Genomic DNA, 19,890 nt, shown 5'->3' on the forward strand with positions numbered 1-19,890 from the left:
ACATTCCATAAAATACTGTACTGCATACCTGAATCGGTAGCTGAAGATTCGTAGTTATAGTAAGGAATATCATGTTGGTTTCAATACAAGTTTGAATACACATGCACAAATTTAAAAACGTTATATAAAACAAGGGATAAAATGTTGCGTCAAATTCAATCAGTCAATCATCAATATTCAAATTGCGTAAGACCTATTATTGGAAATTTCATCATGCGGGTTAGTGGCACTTCCCAATTATAAATTGTTTCTTCATATGCTTCTGAACAGTTCGTAATAAGGACGATCCCCTAGCCGAGTACGACGTTTCCGGGCATGGGTTCCTACTTAATTGTAATCCTGATAATGTGCCCCTAGAAGTTCGTCGAAACATTTACACCACCCCTAGCTTTATATAACGTATTTAAACTTTGTATTTCCACAAAAAAATAGACTGAAAATATCATTTTAAAAATACTTTAGCTTTAGAAGCAACACTAATCTCAGATTTGAAATCTTTACACCCAAATTAGGTAAGATCAAGTATTTTTATAAAAGCAACAAAAATTTGCTACCTAGTGTTATGGTCGAATAACAAAACTTTAATTTAGTTAAAGAAATCTACAAATTTAAAATAAAAATATTAACCTGTAAATAAAAATTAAACATATTAATAAAAACCAATAAAAATATATAGATTTTTTTGTGAATTTTTACAATTACATTCTGAAATTCATGTTGAATTATAAATTACTACCCAATTTATAGAAGAGTTTTTGCATTTTAATCTATAATTTTCTCCAAAAATAGATTCTTTCAACTCCTTTAGATTTAAAAAAAAAAAAACTCTTAACCTCAAATATAAATTCATATACAAATAACCCGAAGTTACATCGTTTTAAAAGGTCCGCCCTGACGAAAACTCCCTCAAAATCCATGCCGAAAGAATCGGAAGACACTGCTTGCAACGAACTGCGAAGTTGTCAGAGACGAGTTGAGTTGTCGGATTTCTTAATGACAAAGGAATTTCTACGATTAATTGGAATGTCGGTAATGAAGGGATGGCCGAAAATCTGGGGGATGAGAATAAGGGTGAGGGGTGAGAGAAGGGATGTTGCTCGTGTTATTAACGGGAAAAGAATCAAGGGGATGCCTTTCAGCCCTTAGGGGGAGTTCGTTAAAATTGGAAATTGGGGGTGTCGAAAGACGATAGCGAACTGAAGGAGAAGACGCTCTTAATTGCAGAATACTTTCGTATTAGAATTGAAATACATTAATTGTTTGAGAAGGAATATATTCTTTGTATTGTGAATATTTGAAGGGTGAATATAATTAGAAGTGATGTCCGAATAAACAGTGAAAAGAAAGATTCTGTCATAGCACCTTCGCTTACACCTTCTTTAATATATTTCAGTCAGATCGATATTATTTGCATTATGTATTCCTTGCGTTAGTTCTCATGATAAAACTTAAAATTTACTTATGAAATAAACATTGACGTAATACTTTATATTTTTTTCTCCAATTTTAATAATATTTACTAAGTGAATACCCCAAAATAAACATTGACGTAATACTTTAATATTTTTTTGTCCAATTTTAATAATATTTACTAAGTGAATACCCCAAAATAAACATTGACGTAATACTTTAATATTTTTTTCTCCAATTTTAATAATATTTACTAAGTGAATACCCCAAAATAAGCATTGACGTAATACTTTAATATTTTTTTGTCCAATTTTAATAATATTTACTAAGTTAATACCCCAAAATAAACATTGACGTAATACTTTAATATTTTTTTGTCCAATTTTAATAATATTTACTAAGTTAATACCCCAAAATAAACATTGACGTAATACTTTAATATTTTTTTGTCCAATTTTAATAATATTTACTAAGTGAATACCCCAAAATAAACATTGACGTAATACTTTAATATTTTTTTGTCCAATTTTAATAATATTTACTAAGTTAATACCCCAAAATAAACATTGACGTAATACTTTAATATTTTTTTCTCCAATTTTAATAATATTTACTAAGTGAATACCCCAAAATAAACATTGACGTAATACTTTAATATTTTTTTGTCCAATTTTAATAATATTTACTAAGTTAATACCCCAAAATAAACATTGACGTAATACTTTAATATTTTTTTGTCCAATTTTAATAATATTTGCTAAGTTAATACCCCAAAATAAACATTGACGTAATACTTTAATATTTTTTTCTCCAATTTTAATAATATTTACTAAGTGAATACCCCAAAATAAACATTGGCGTAATACTTTAATATTTTTTTGTCCAATTTTAATAATATTTACTAAGTTAATACCCCAAAATAAACATTGACGTAATACTTTATATTTTTTGTCCAATTTTAATAATATTTACTAAGCTAATACCCAAAATGAACATTGACGTAATACTTTATATTTTTTTTCCGATTTTAATAATATTTACTAAGTTAATACGCTTCTTATGTTGTCAGAAAAACTTTTTTTTTTGTTTATAACCGTCGTTGAACATTCGTTGTTGATTTTTGGGCTTACGACTACTAATATTCAACTCCGTAAGTTTTAACCCAATCCAGAAGACAAGGGAACTCCTGCATCAAGTATTGGGAGAAATTGGCCTTCGTGGAGGACTTTAAGTAAAACTTATATATTTTATTTTTATAACCGTCGTTGAACAGCCGACTCAATTTTGGGTTTACGACTACTAATGTTCAACTCCGTAGCCTAGCAATTTTGAACCTATCCAGAAGACAAGGAAAGTCCTTGATCACTACCCCAGAGGCATGATTTGTTATGGGAACATGGAGAACTTTGTAACTGGACAGATTTAACGTCCGTCAGTCACCATTTACTACACGGGGAATCTTCGGCCAGCTGAGATCGAACCCACGACCCCTTGGACATGGACCCAGTGCCCTACCAACCAGGCTATCCCGTCCCAAAGTAAAACTTTTAATGTAATCTATAATACTTAATAAATAATTTGAGAGGGTGAAATCCCACATATACGAAGGATTTTTGTAATAAAAGTTTTTAGCGCCCAGAGTAAGAAAGATTAGTCTGACGGAACTCTGGCTTGCTAAGCTTTCCTCTCCATTGATTAGTGTGTTATATACGAATTTCACTCAAATCATATGGTTTAATGGTATAGTAAAGGATTCTTGATATAGTGATAAATATTCTATGATGAAAAATCTCCTTCGGATTAGTAAATATCTTTTGGTATGCAGTAAAATATTTTATGTTATGACAGTACATTTTAAGAAGTAAAAATATTGTTGTTTGAATGGAAATGAGCGGAATAAAAAAGAAGCTGATAACAAATTATTTATGAGGTACTTTTCATTATGAGATAGTTGTAGTTATTGTTTATTTACGCCGCACTAGAGCTGCACAATGAGCTTTTGGCGACGGTTCTGGGAAACATCCCAGTGAATAATCGTCCGAAGGCACTCCTTCACAATTTTCATCTTCTGAAGAGGGGTGAGCAACCCCACTTCCGTGGCTTGACTATCTGCGTGTGAAATAGAGCACTTTACGGTAGAACGTTTTAATGAGGACCAATACCGCACACCCTCGGTTCCTTCGCAGACTGATTCAAGTGGTCACCCATCCGTACACTGACCATATCTACTGATGCACCCGTGTCTTAATGATTAGTCCACTACGGGACAATTGTGAGACAGACTAATTCTATATGTATTATCATGGTTTTGCAAAATAAAAATTAAATATATTGGAATACTTATTATTATGAAATCCAAAAATCCTTTTACAAGCTTACAATTAAAATTCCTCGCTAACATTTATGTAATTGTATTCAAAATTAAGCGTCTTAAAAAGCAATACGATTTTAGTTATCAAAATTTCTTTTGTGCTATTTTCAAGTTCTGAACTAAAGTTTTTATCTAGTTACGGTACTAAATTAATTTAGCAATTACAGTATTGTTAAAGTGGTAATTTTATGCTAAAACGAAAGAGAAATCTAATGCAAATACGAAATTCAACTGAAGGCTTTTTTTACTAGGAGGCTTCGATTCTGCTCGCTTCGCACATAGTTTATTCTCATTTATCATATTTTTTTAAAATTAAAAGTCCATATTTTTCAAAAACGTGTATGATTTATAGTATGTTAAGCTTAACGATATGAACAATTACTTGAATTTGTAAAATTATCAGAAATTAAGCTTGCAGATTATGTAATACAATAAGTAGAAACAAATTAAAACTTCTCGTTAACGATGCATAACGATAAGAATGATGCATGTTAATCGTTATGCATCATTATAACAGTTCAAATCGGAAACAATGAATATCTCTCTTGAATTAAGTCTTTAAATTTATTTTTGTATATGTAAGATTTAGTCAGCGATAAGATAAATAGTTAAAACTTTCCACAACAATGGATAAATATTCATTCCTTAAAATAACAGGTGAAAAGAAAAATCACGAAAAAGAATTTAATATTGCGATGCGTTTACAACAAATATTAATTTCGAAGAAAAAATGGTGTTCCGTTAATGAATAAAAATGGGTTTTTCACCACATATTTCAACCCTGTAGTTGCATTTATTTGTAATACAATTAACCGACCGCATAGTGTTTCTAAAGTTTAATAGTTAATATAATTCTCAAATTAATAAGCGAACGTTTAATTTTTTTTTTTATTCCGTCGAACTTTACATTTTTCTAATCGTATTCGTTATTTCAAGTTAAAAATAATTCTTATAGTTTTTGCGTTGCAAAACAAAATGTAACGTTAAGTATAAAACTCAAAAACTACAGCGGCGCTTATGGTTTTTTAAAACAGAGAAAAAAAACACACTTTTATTGGCAAATCAATAATACATTAATGTGACTATCTTCTACCCTATCTAATTTATTAAATAACTGATAATATATCATTTATCTAAAGTATTTATAGTATAATTATAAATTGTAAAGTCAGAACTACTACATAACTTTATTAAACTAAATGAAATGTTTGTAACTTATTCCATATACTGTAAAAAATTTCTGTTCAAATTACGGTAAAAGTGACCGATACTCAAGGTGCCGGTTCTTTTTACCGTAAAATACATTTCTACCGGAACATGTTACTGAACAAAAAACTTGCTGTACCGTAATTTTTAATATAATAATTACAGTAAAATAACTTAATCACTCTAATTAAATAAATATTACTGTAAAAATTACGGTATATTATTTTCGATAAAAAAGATTTTACGACTGATGCCGGTTTACTTTATACCGTAATTTGATAATTTACAGTGTATTTCGAATACAGAATTCAATCAAAAACTGTTTTAACTGTTTATTGATAAATAATTTTTAATAATTAATTAATTTGATAATTAATTTGAATATGATTTATTTTAAATGTGGAAATTTGGATTCATTTAACGTTGTACTTACTATGGTATTTTAGACTGCGGTATGGGAAATCACAGGAAATATAATAAAGGATTACAAATTCTACACTTGCATTAAAATTTCAATCATAAAATTTTCTTTAACTATTGAAATTTCATTTCAAAATTACTTTATAATGATAGCTTTGAATTGAAATTCCAAAAGCACTCAAAACAATTGATAACTAGAGCGGAAATCTTTCGGGTAATTGTTATGTTGTTTAGATTCGAATTCCTGATATTAGGCCTAAATTGCTTTGTTTCCATGCTTACAACCTTATTCGTTTCTGATCGATTATCTATTAATTTATTTTGTAATCAACAATAAACAACAACTGCTTTTTTGTATTTATTTATTATTTCGTAGTTTTTGATATGTTAGACTTGAAATTTAATCACGATTCAAGTTAGAACAGAATTATTAGTTACACGAAGATATGCTGGTTTTCCTTGTAGTATGTTCTAATTCAACAATTATTTTATATGGTGGAATTTTTTTCTTCTAATTTATGTAAAATAATGTTGTCATTAAATTTGACTTTGTTTTTTACATAGTTTTCTGCTGTTGTTTACTTTCAAATAGAAAAGCATTAAAAAATGCATACTCACATTTACTATATCAAATACATTAAAAATGGTTTTTAAATTTTGTACATTCGAAAACTTTTTTGGAAAATTTCATTCACGTTCGGAAGACAATAATGAAATTTATAAATCAATGCGATATTTTTATAAAAATTATTGATTAAAGAGGGTAATTTCATATTCATTTTTAAATTTAAAAAAAAAATTGAACATTGAAAGGCAGAAAAATTGAAAGATAGTACAATTTGTTTTGAAAAAATATAAAGATACTATTGATAATGCAATTTAGAAAAATTAAGACTAAAAATTAAAATTAATTGTGCATTATTAATTAAATTAAAATTAAGTTCGCACCTGATTGTACAATTTTGAAAGACTACAATGTGGTACGATTGATATCATAATTAAAAAATTATAAAAATAATTAATTAAAGTGAAACTGATGGAAAATAAAACTGTACAACTGATAGTAAAAGTTAGAATAAGTTTAAATATGGGTACGGTAAAAAGATTGGTACAATTTTCTCAAAGGTATAATACAGTACAGTTGATAGAAACATTTTTTTAAATGTCCTATTGATAGTAATATTTTCGAATATAATATTACCGTTCCATTGATAGTACAATTATGAAAAAAACAAAAACATTGTGAGCTATGAATTATTACTTACATCTAAATTTTCTCAGAGCAAAATTTAAAAATAAAATAATAAAAAAGTCAGAAACTTAATTTGTACAGAAATTAAGCGTAGAATTTATCGAAATCCATCTGTGCAATTCAGCTTGATTTTCATAGTTTTCGATGAAATTCAATAATTAACAGGAAAAAACCTCTTATCTGAAGTATCATTGGTCCCCATTATTTCGAATAATTAAGGCTCTACTGTACGTAGCAATTGCTTAAGACTTAAGTAATAATTGCAACTTTTACTCTCAATTTACTTACAATATCTTTATTTAAATTAAATAAATCAACTTAATAGCTTTTATTTTTTTATGAGACAAAAGTTAAATCACCCTTGCAGTAAGCGTTTAGACAATATAGAAAAGATCTTAATAAACTTCATCAGTGGAAGTATAATTATGTTCTAAATAGCTAAAGGTTACAACAATAAATTATTTGTATTATGAGAAAATGAAAACAATAATCAATTTCGATAACGGAAGGAAAAAAATTTACTTTAAGCAATATCCAACATCTAATATAAATCTAAGAGATTATAATGTACTTATTTTCATACTTTTAAGCATTGTGTTTTCTTAAATGAGTATCTGAACTCTATTACCAAACCTTGTTTGAAACGATCTTTTTAATTGCTTCTCTCTGGAGAATTCAAAGAAAAGCTCTTTTATTAATGAACTAATAGAGTAGAAATTAATTACGACGACATAGTGCTTGACGAACATAAGTTTTTTTTTTCCCTCTTTCGTTTCATCTTCCCTCTTATCTCTTAAAATAAGTTAGTTATTTGTATTTTATTCTTTGGCAGCACTAACACGTAATGATGTAAACAATGTAAGCCAATTGACGTGTATTTAACTTAATTGGATTTTCATTCCTGCTTAGTTTTTTCCCCTCAACAATATTTCTCTTGTCTTTAATAATCATCGAAGAGGACGTATAAAACTCACATAAAATTTTACCCTCGTTTTTTCAGTTCTTGTTCTTTAACTACATAAAAATAAAAATCTTTTAGAAACAAATGTCTAATTGCGATTCATAAATTTAATGACAAAATTGAGGAGGGGGTGACGCAGAAAATTTAAAATTTTTTTCTTCTTCATAAATTCTCTTTTGCTGTAATTGGCTGATTAAAATGTTTCGTTTGGAATTTCGTCCAATGAGTCGAACGATGGAGATCCCGCGTTAATTAATTATGGTGATTAGTTTTAATTGAGGTACTAAATGTATTTCAGTTTTAAATATTGACGGGATCTCTGGGTAATTAACTGAAATGAAATAATTAGGGAGTGCTCATGATGGAATTTTTATAATTAGTATTCCATCTTTTAATTAAATATTTTTAAGAAATATCGGTTTAATTTGCTGTTATTGGTTGTTTTTAAAGTAATTAAGTATAAATTCGAAGCTTTTTTTACTGTTCGTAAAATGAAATTAAGAAAATTGGTAATTTAAAAAATTCTTTATGTGAACTATTTTGATGATAGATTGTTTTTTGAAAAATTGTTACCTTTGGTATTAATTAGACTAATAAGCACTTTCATTTTTCAAAATACATATTAAATAGAGGCAGTCGATTCATTAATTATTTATTGAGTAATGTAAAAAGTTTCGTGTTGTTTAGTAAAAAACAATGCGCCTATAAAAATATTTTAAATTTTACAAAAGGGCGAAAAACAGAATCGTTAAGTTACAGAAATGGGGATCGAGTAACTGGGCATGTTTTATAGTTTCTCACACCGGAATGAAATTTTTGAAATTAATAAATATTTTCCTTCGATTTAGCGATAATATAAATTTCTAAAAGAATTGTTTCTGATGTTTAGCTAAAATTGTTTTAGAATTTTTTTGCTTTTGTTACGTTTAGCACGTTTCCGAAAAAAATATTTTTTATATTTTTTTTCTTCATTTTGGTGTTTTATACCATTTTTACCATTCAAAAATACCATTTTGAAAATTCTTTTATACCACTCTATCATACAATTTCAAAAATAATGTATACTACGTCTTTCTTTAAACCACCTCAAAAATGTCATCAATTTAGTGTTGCCATTCTGTTTGTACCATTACTATTGTGGTGTAGAGTAAGAGTTGAATTTCTTCATAGAGTATAAAATTCTGGTAAAATTAGCGTACATTATGGTAATGACATAAAAATGCAATTCTTTTAACAAAAAAAGAAAAAAGGAAATATACGGGATTTAAACCATTCAACAAATAATATTTCCGTTTGTATGGTAATGTTTTACCGGAAATATTGGTTTTAAAAATTATAGTTCGTATAACCACACATTTGATAAAAATACAAAACGGAAAATTAAATTTAACCAACTACCTAGTTTTTTATGCTATGACTTAAGGTATCATTATAAATTTGTCCAAATTTTACCACTTTTGTCAAATTCCATTATTTACTATAAAAATATATTTTATTGTTAATTTTACCAAAATCATTAACTAAGCACTTTGGTAAAAATTACCGAGCTTTTTTGGCGTTCTCATAGAGTAACAACACGTATATTTTATCATTTTCTGGTATTTTTGACCTTATTTTTTTCCTTTGTGTACAACTTCAGAAAAAGAATTTTTTTCTGAAAACTAGTTTTTTTTATGTTCTATTTCTTTCTTTCCATTTTTTAAGTAAAAAAAGTGATTCCTAAATGATATCTATTGAAATAAAAAAAATTATGTTGAGAATTTTTTTTATCATTATTTTGCTCTGTATTAAAAACAGGTATTAGTTGGGCAAAACAGTTTATGCTATGAAAGCAAAATAATTTTTTTTTTAACATTTTCCTCTAAAGAAGTCTTATTAAAAATTTTTTATTATGTTCTGACACATTTGTAAAAGTTATTAAAACTTATTTCAATTTTTAACTAACTAAATTCTTTGTATGTTACTTTAAATGCATTTCGAAATTTTTACCGATCTAGCTGATTTGTAGTAATTATTAAAACTTATTTCAATTTGTAGAACTATTTAGGTAATTTTTAGAGTATATAAAATTGCATTTCAAAATTTTAAACTGAGCAACGTCTTTATGCAAGTTATCAAAATTCATTTCAAGATGTTTAACTGTCTTACTCATTTCTCGAAGTTTTTAAAGAACTTATTAAGAAGTTATTAGAAGTTATATTTTAAGTAATTAATTTGTAGAAGACTGACTCGCTTATTTTTTATATACTTGAAAACTTTTTATTTAAACAAACCTGACTCAATATCTACAGTCGGAGCTAAGAATTTTAAGACAATAGATGATAGTATTTTCTGTACTCCATTCTAACCTAACCCAATAAATACACTTGAAACAGTAATAACAGTAATAAAAATAATAATAATCAATTTGAATTATCATAAATGGAACATCTCTCCTTAAAATATTTCAAAATCTGTTTATTTTCTTTTTGAATTTTTTTTTTGTGCGTTTTTTTATTTTTATCACTTTTAGTGTAATTTTCTTATCAGGCAAGTCTTAAAAATCTCACCCTCACATCAAAAAACTTTTATTTGCTATGAGAAATAAAAGATTACGATCACAATAAATAAAAAATGGAACGTTTTAAAATCAACTGTGGGTGTCGCCCGGGGAAAGCGTGGTCCGCTAAATTATCGGTTTTGCATTTGAAATAAATACCTGGATTTGTGTAATAACATATGAGTGAAGAGAATCCTGTTCATATGATTAATACACCTGCTGCGGCAGGTTGTAATTTGTGCAAGTCTACATTAAATGCTCGCTTCATTTTCTTTAATCGACGTCTGACCACAAATAGTTTGGCATCGTTTTATTTGGCGCATTTTGTTGAGATGGGTTCTGTGTCGTTATTGTCTAAAAAATCTGATAATATTTTAACTTTTAATGTTTTAAATTAACTACGTGTTTTATTTTAAAGAAATCAAACTGATTAATAGAGGAGACTATAATATCTAATATCTAAATTTCATAGATAATATCTATGAAATTTAAACAACAATCAGTACTTTTTTATGCTGTTATAAGCAAGTCATTTAGCGAAATAACAACTGAGCTTTATAAGATTAAGTAGACCTCTAAGGCGTTGCGCTATAAATCGTCGGTTAGATTCTTGTTTAGAACATAGTGCAAAATGTGTATTAAGAAAATGGACATGGCTCATAAAGCGTTGTTAATAAAACGGACCTAGCTTTAAATGCGTAAATAAAAATGAATATAGCATACAATGCGAATCGCTGTAAAAGAATGGGGTTTAAAGAACAAGCAAAATGTGTCATATTAGCTCTTAAAGAAATAAAGCTCATTATTGAGTATAGTGAAAAGCTCAAAATTGCATGTAAAACATCAAAAACTATTACATATACAGCATATTTTTTAAAAAAAATTCATGAATTTTGTTTTAACGCTAATTTATTTTGTAATTTATTTTTTCACATTTGGACGTACAATAAATTGATTTTTTTAAAACCGATATATGATTATTTAAATATAATGATGCTTTTAATGACAAAAAAAGACTTTACCTGATAAATTTTCCAGAAAATATTAATTATGTTTTTAATGGTAAAAATATTTTACCTGATTAACTTACCAGAAAATGATAATGTTTTGAATAACAAAATGATTTTAAATTTTACCTGATAAGCCAAGATGAAAATATAGATAATATTTTACCTTTTTCTGATAAATTTACCAAAACTCATTTATGACTTAAATGTCAAAAAGTTAATAATTGATAAACTTATTAGAAAGTATTAATATTTTAAGTGACAATTTATTTTAAACTCATGTATTTTGTACTAAGAAAATAATTTAGGTTATTTTTTTCTTCATTATTGAACAAGAAATTGAACATTTCACTACTGAACAGATATATATTTTTATATTATAATTACGAACTAAGTTTTATAATGTATCTTACATGTAACGGTTTATATAATATATTTTTACCCATAATTTTGAAAGTTTTCGAAAACTTCATTGCAAAGATTTAAACTGAAAGTTAACATTTTTATTTAGAGTTATTTTTGTATACCTTTTGAAAGCTCAACATTTAAGGCTTTGGAAGAAGAATTTATTCTAAACTTTAGTAAGGAAGTGTAATAAATCTCTAAGTCACTTTATACAATGATGTTAGCCGTATAAAACACCTTTGAAGCTAGAGGAATTTCATTTTAGAATTAGAACACGAAACCGGTGTATATTTTAAAAAAGAAAATATCGAAGAATGTTGGGAATTTATCCCACAAAATTCTTTCCGAAAAGTTCATCCTGTTACCTTTACAATAATCTGAAACAAATTTTAACGCAAGAAATTAACAAATGCTATTGTTAATTTAATATTTTTTTTCTAGATAGCTTGATAATAATTTCGCTTTACTGATTCATGTAATTTTGTTTTAAATGTCTATCACAATTCTGCTGTAATTTAATTTTGTTTAATTTATCTAATGATTTTGCCTAATAATTAAATTTATTAAATGTTATTTGCTTGAAGTTTCATTTGTTCAACTATATAGTCAGAAAGTATAATTTTTAAAAAGAATAAATGAATTCTATAAATACTTTTGCTCACAAAATTGTTACCAACATTTTTTCGTAATTTCACCTCAAAAATTAAAAAACCCCTTCGAATGTTTAAGTATAAATTAAGTAAAAAAAGGCTAATTCTCGAAACAAAACAAAAATAAAAATAAAAAATTATGCAGAATGCCATAAAAATATTGCTCTGTTTTTTTTCTGTTACTGTTCTCCCTATTTTTAAGTTTTGTAGATTATCTCATACATAGAAGAAACAACCAGATTAAATTATTAAATTAAACTCCTCGATTCGTTCTACAAAACACAGCTCAACTACACTCTAACTCCAATGCTCATTACCTAATCAAAAGCATAGCTCCAATGCCCAGTTAAATTTCTTTTTTTTACGGTTTTAGAAACCGTGCTAGTTGTAAATTGTTCAAAAAACCCGTATAGTTTTGTATCCATAGTTTTTTAACCATACTAGTTGTAAACTGTTCCAAAACTGTAAAGGTAAAAAATGTTCTCTTTATCCTGAATTTTACTGTTAATTAGATAGATATACTGATGCCGGTTATTTTATAGTAGTTTTGGAATGAAAATTCTAACAGTGTAACAGATCCTAACAGTTCCTAATTACAAATGATCCTAATTACAAAAATGCGTTATTTCGTTTGAATACAGAACCTCCAAACATTAAAAGAGGACTAAAGAATTCTCAAAATTTATCCCACAATACTCTGTCGATTGTTTTCACAAAAATCTGTAACAACTTATATACCTGGCATTTGCCAAAATTATCGCCAATCTAATAATCTATTTGCCAGATAATGATCTTACTTTAATATTCCTTCTTTTGATATACGATGCCCGAAACTAAGAAAACTACTTTTTTTTTTACCAGTAGAAAAGTGAAGATAAATACATTGTCTTGATCACGCTTACAGTATTATGCCAGTCACGATCTACGTTTTTACCCTGCTTGCTTCTCAATTCAATAAATTGTTGGATGTATTTCTCCTATCGTTTTTAATCTACTATATAAAGTATTTTAAATCGCTTCCATATTTGCTTAAATTAGCAGAGCATTGTTCTTCAATTTTACCCATTGATGAACGATTGTTTATTACTGCAATAAATAATAAAACTATTACGGCAGAGGAAAACAGCGTACTTCGTGTATTTGTTTGGCGATACCATCTATTTCCCATACATACTGGGAATCTTCTTCGTTTGAAGTTTTAGTAATATTTACTTGATTTTTATCACGTATAAAAATTAGACCCATTATATTACATTAGAGTAATTGTGTTTATTTATTTATTTGCAAAATTAAAATTTCTTTTGTACCAATATCAACACGTTGTTAGTTGTTGGAAGATCTTTATTTGGACAATGTGTCGCTGGCTCAAATGCAACTGCAACAAATTAAACTACATCGCAATCTACATTTTTTATGTTAAAAAATGAAATCTGTAACAATTGATACAGATTGTATCTGTTGGGTACAGATTTTTTTTCCAGTTTTGAACATGAAAAACATTGGAGATCAAAGCGGCTACAAATAATTTGATCCGTTGAAACAGATGCCAAACAGCTTAAATGTTGGTGAAGGAGTTAGCCTGGAAGGTCTTGTGTTCGAATCCCGATTTAGCGATAAAAAGTAATAAAAATTCTACGACGATTTGTTCAAACAAGATGGTTTTCGATACCTTGAAAACCGAGCAGAAAATGAAATAATTAAAAAACTAATCAATATTTTCGAAATCTGTTTCGCTATGCAAACCAGAGGATATGCAGCTTCCATCTAGGCGAGTTTCTCTACTGAAGCCTGATCTACGGAAAATATCCGATTGTGTACAAATATTTTCCGTAGTGTTTTGCTACAGACAATTTCCGTCAACATATTTTTTTTTCTTCCTTAGCATAAGGATTATCTCTGGCAACTTTGCTGACATGAATTTTCCGTTTTTTTTTTTTTTTTTTTTTTTTTTTTTTACAATTTACAATAATCAATTATATCATTTAAAGTTTGTTACAATTTTCCTGTTCCCTAGTTATGTGACGGTGCATTATCATAAATTTAATTGTAGTTCACATTCATTTCCCTTACAGATTCGTGATGCCTATCTAACATATATAATCGATAATTTGTCTAAATATCAATTATGTTACAAATTTAGTTACAGAAACGCACTTTCTCTAAAATCATAATGACTTTATGAATTTAAATCCTTCGAATAAATCTAGTTTCAACTTTAATGATGTAGTTGCATCTTTAATAGCATGCTGATTAATCTCTTAATTCCACGGTACTAAGAGATTAGTCAGAAATATATCGAAAATTCTAAACATTAATTATTATTCTTATTATCTTTACTAACTTTTTAAAATGTATTATGTGAATCTAAAATACTTTTCTCTCAATTATAAAAGTTATCTCCCAATGAAAAAGTTATTGAAAGTTTTTTTCTTCAGAAATCAAATATTTATCAATGTATCCGCAAACTGCTTGTATTATGATAGTCATTGTAATTCTTCGGACGGAATTCACAACTCGGAATCGATTTAAAATTCCGAAAGAATATCTATTTAAAATTACTATGTTTTACTTAGAATAACTATTTTTATTTGTCGTGTAATTTTGAACCGATTACTTCACATTTTTTATTAAAAGTTTATATAATTAAAAAAGCAAAGAAGAGTAAAAAATAAAAATTTTCTTAATGTGGTGATACATATCAAAAGATTACAGGATTCCTTTTTTTTTTATAAGTTATAATTTAAATTATGTAATAACAAACATAAGTGGCCTCGGTCTATATTGATAGGTTTCACAACTCCACCCTTAGTCTAACTAAACCTTAAAATCGAGCCGAATCACGCGAATTACTCATAAAATAATACAATAGATAGTTTCATAAGCACTATCCTAGGGGAGCTAAAGAAAAAAGATAATTAAACTCAGTTATTGTACCAAATAGACTTAAACAATGTTTCAACGTTATTGCAACAAGATCAAACATGGAGGAACTGCTATTTTCTTGGAGGAACTATCATAAAAAAGGTTTTTTTGATTTAACAACGCGATCTGTTTATTTTCTGGAAAAGAATACTTTGTTCTTTCGTTTCAGGCTACAAATCTGATACAAAGATATCGGTTTATTCTTGGAAATTGTTTTTTCTCTCGTGTGTAGATAGATGGCGTGATCATAAATACACACTTCTTGTAAACGATATTAATTGCTCCTGACCTTCGTTTGGCCTCGTTGCTTGTCTTGAACCTTCAAGAAGTTTTACGATACTCCAACAAGGACATATCATTGTTTCTTACGTTTTTTCCTGGTTAAAAACGATCTATTATTTAAAATTTAACTTATTGATTCTATTATTATTCATTAAAGGGCTATTTTATACATAAGATTTATTGTTCTTTTTTAAAAAAAGTAACACTTAGACGCTTAATGAATGTGAAACATACCGGTTATTTGGAATAATTAACAACTGCTAGTCACGAATTTTGGGTATTTTCTAAATGATATGAGTTAATGATGCAATATTACTCAATTATGTATTAAATTTTATTTTGTTGTATATTGTATTATTCTTACTCAATTTAAATTTGAAAACGGGTTTTAATATATCACTAAATTATTATCAATTTTGGGCGTTTTAGTATTATACTATAAATTGGGTTTAAATTTCTTTCTTATTATTAATTGTTGTCTGCAATATCAATGTCAATTTCATTATTTCTGGTTATAATACCCCCAAAAAAAAAACTATGTGATGAAGTTATGATGTAAAAAATATATGTTAGGTTGAATTCAGTTTGTCTTTAGCTTAGGATATGTATTGTTTAGCATTTTGGCTGCCATTGTGCAATGCAAAACACTTTGTTCAGCTTAAACTATCAGTTAGTAGTCGCGAACATTTTATTTTTTAGAGTGTTGAATCACGGCATTTATATTTATAAACAATTTTTTTAATGGTGGGCACTTTTTCCCATTATCCTCAGAAGTGCCGGAATTGCTACTCTCTTATCATTACACAGTGGGCACCTGTGGCTAAGCCACGGCGGTGGTGTAGCGTCGCCTACGTCATACAACCACAAACTCGTTATTTGTAAAGAAATCAGACTAAAGTATTACCGACTTCATTGATTGAATGGTATTTAATGGCCAGCTTATCTACACTTTATACCTGTGACTAAACCACCTCTGGTTTTACCATTTAACAGAAGTAAATTAATCAAAAATTTTAAGGTTGTAAATATATACTCTTCTAGATTTTTATGCTAAAAATTTGCTACATAACCATTTACACTTAGATATCACATCAATACTTAACTCTTTTATTTTATTAATTTTTTAAAAATTGTTTATTTTTGTTATTTTTATTTATTAAAATTTTTTTGATCAAACTTATTGTCATCGTTCTTTTATTAATAATTATGCCGTTTAAATAGTTGTATATATATAAAAGTTTTTTTTTGTAAAGATTGAGAACAATTTGATTAAGTAGCATTAAGACATGAAAAGGTTCCAAAAAACCAAGTAAAGTAAACAAGAAAAGGTTCCAAAAATTTTCTTTCTTGTAACTAAAAGTTAATTTCGCTCACTAGAAACATACACGATGATATCATTGCTCGGCTTGACTGGAAAGTTTATTTGCCTTCGTAGTAGACGACAATTAGTTGAAATACTGTTTAGCATTATCGCTATAATTTATCGTAATAAATTGCACTTGGTGTAAACGAAGTAAATTAGACCCCGAAAAGTTTTGACACAATGGGAGAAAGTACATGCATTCTGGTTGGACACCATGGTTACCAGTTTGTACTAGTTGAACGGCTCGAAAAAATTACATTAAAATTTTATTTACATAATAAAGTGTTATTTTTATTTAAAATAAGCTTTTTTATTAATTTTATTACTATCAGAAACAATTCAATATCTTTTTTCAAAATTAATTTGTTTGAATATAAAGTTGATTAGTAAAGCAAAAAAGAAGGAAAGAAAAATGATTCGAGAAAATTGCAAATAAAAGTTTAAAAAGTAAGAATTAATACTTATTGCATTCTGCAGAATTTTTTTTTTTTTAAATTGGCGCAACTTATTCCAAATATATGGCAAAAATGTTTTAGATTGTGTTTCCTATTTGCTTTGAGGGTTAAGAATATGAACACGTAAAAAATAGTATACTCATGGAAAGTATGTTTTTTTATTAATTTACATTTCTTTAGAGTACCTTCCTGACCAAGATGCCGCAATTTTGTTCCAGAAATAGAAATATTAGATCAAAAGCTAATCGCAGTGCTTCTCTTTTGGAGTTGACTGTAGTAGTTTAACTAATAATATAATTAATTTTAAGTAATTTTGAAAATTAATACCTCCAATATTGAGATGCCCAATGGTGAACTATTAGCGGTAATTTATCCGGATTCCATATAAATCGACATCACTTGTTTTTATTCTGAAATGAAATTTTATTCAAAAATATTGTTAATCTAAGTTTACTGTTATAAACTTCTCGCTAACCTAAACTCTAAATTTGTTTTTTGTAGACATTCCATACGCCAAGTTTTGGTGACGAAGAATTTGACATTCCACCAATTAATCTACCCCCCACAACACCAAGCAGTGATACTAATTCTAGTGATGTATATGGCTCTACACAGGTACATTTTATTCCTTTAATTCGAACGCTTTTTCAAGCATACATTAATCTGAAACACTTGCACGACACTTCATAGGATATTTTATTTAAAGATTTAACACTATTGCTAATTTGTGTGTTTGCGTCGTTTAATTTTCTTATAATGCTATCTTTAGAAAAGAAACAAAATTTAACATTATCTATCGCATTTATATATCAACGATTTTATAGTAAGTTTTTAGCTTACACATTAAAATTTCAATATTAATAGTACAATAATTTGATTTTAATTAGCAGTAGTGTTGCTATATATAGTATATTAGTATATAGATAATAGTTCAAAGCGATGTAAAATCTTATTAAATTATTTATTAAGTAACTGAGAATTGCATTAATGCAATGTTAGGTTTATTTTAAAGTTAAAACTCAATCGGTATTTTAAGTTGTTTTGAGTAAACACTTTACTTGAATCGAAACTCTTATTTAAATTTAATCTAAATTCGATTAATTCGATCAGTAGCAGGGTTATACTTGGAAAAAAACGTTTTAATATTTGAAAAGTTAATGAATTTTGAATTAATTGAAAAGCGATTTAATGTGGTAAAAATAATCATGAAATCTAAAAATAAATAAAATAAAAAAAATTGCCTTATTTCTTTCGATTCATCTGAAAATCTTGTTTCAGTCTGAATTATCTTCCAATATAAATGTTTGGGGTTAAATAAAAAACAATATGTGAGACTAAAAACATTTTCGTATTTTACGTCATAATTATCCGAAAAAAATTATTAATAAAAGGTGCTGAAAAGATGTCATGATGCTTTTAAACTTTCAAGTAGTCATTTTGTCTTATCATATCTTTTTACAGGGTTTTTACTAAGTTTTCCATGCATCTCTCAATAACTTTAATCGTCATTAATTATAATTAAATACCGCTAAGTCTTAAAATGCTGGCATCCTTTTAGAGATCTGAAAATAATTGCATTAAAACATATCAATTAGCGTTGTAACATTATATTTCTACACAAATTAGTCATAATTTATTTTTATTCCTTAATAGCCGCTGAGCCATCAAGAACAATCGACACAACCCCAACAGTCTCCCAACAATAACCAGCAACAGCACATCATGTCTCCTCCTCCCCAAATGTCTCCTAGCCCTTGTAGTCAATCTGGAAGTGGAATGGAAAGGATAGGTGCAATTATGACAACTGTCACGACGGCACCTTCACCACCGACAATGATGACTTCTTTTTCTGGTTCTCCACATCATCAGCACCAACACCATCATTCGCCCCACATGCTTCAACAACAGCAACAGCAGCAGCAACAACAACAACAGCATTATGGCAATCCTCATCCCGGTGATATGTATATGTTGCAGATAGCTCCTGGCAACATGATTCCACAACAATCTGTGCAATTTCAGTAAGTAGTCTATAAGTGCCCAGAATCATTTTCAAAAGGTTAAGTCTGTTTTTCAAAGGCTTCCTTGACATGTGAAATGCTTTTTCACGAATAATATACTATTTTCATAACTGATGTGAGTTTGCAACAGTTACTCATAACTATTAGGTCAAGTTTAGACCGTCTAAAGCCTACACTGTCTATGCTTATTTTGAAAATGGCTCGAAACGTCAGTATGAAGAAAAGTCACAGTTTTGTGAAAATTAAAAGCGTGTGTCGTCTAATATTTTAATATTTAAAAACTTACGCCAGTGCTGCATTATCTGGGCTCATAAAAATTTACTGAAACTGAGAATAAGGCAGCGATTTTGATAATTTTCACTTGTGGAAAAATATCGCCAAATTGGCGATTTATTAAAAAGTTTAATAACTTTTAAAATATTTAATTTATTTGTCAGTTTTAAAGCCCAGATAATTCTTCACGGCAACATAATATATATAGCTTAAAATTATCGCTTTGCTCTTCGAGTGTAAGGCATTTAAACTGTGGCTTTTTTTATTTTCCTTAGCGACAGAGCCTTGAAAAACGCAGCCAAGCATAGAATAAGTTTGATTTTCGGGTGAAAGTGAAAAAAATTTATTATTAA

The 19,890-nt window shown here is 27.8% G+C and overlaps 1 protein-coding gene across 3 annotated transcripts in view; it reads left to right on the forward strand.

The window, feature by feature from the left end:
- LOC107437091 (uncharacterized) overlaps positions 1–19,890 on the forward strand; it is a 209,611-nt gene that overhangs the window by 160,617 nt on the left and 29,104 nt on the right. For all 3 annotated transcript variants that reach the window (XM_016048981.4, XM_016048980.5, XM_087157235.1), the window contains exons 3-4: positions 17,745–17,858; positions 18,897–19,264. In XM_016048981.4, coding sequence (XP_015904467.3) covers positions 17,745–17,858; positions 18,897–19,264 — 482 coding nt within the window. The remainder of the gene's footprint in view (positions 1–17,744; positions 17,859–18,896; positions 19,265–19,890) is intronic.

Source organism: Parasteatoda tepidariorum, chromosome 2 (genome assembly GCF_982258835.1).
Source record: "Parasteatoda tepidariorum strain Cologne lab strain chromosome 2, Ptep-v5.0, whole genome shotgun sequence".
Lineage (NCBI taxonomy): Eukaryota > Metazoa > Arthropoda > Arachnida > Araneae > Theridiidae > Parasteatoda > Parasteatoda tepidariorum.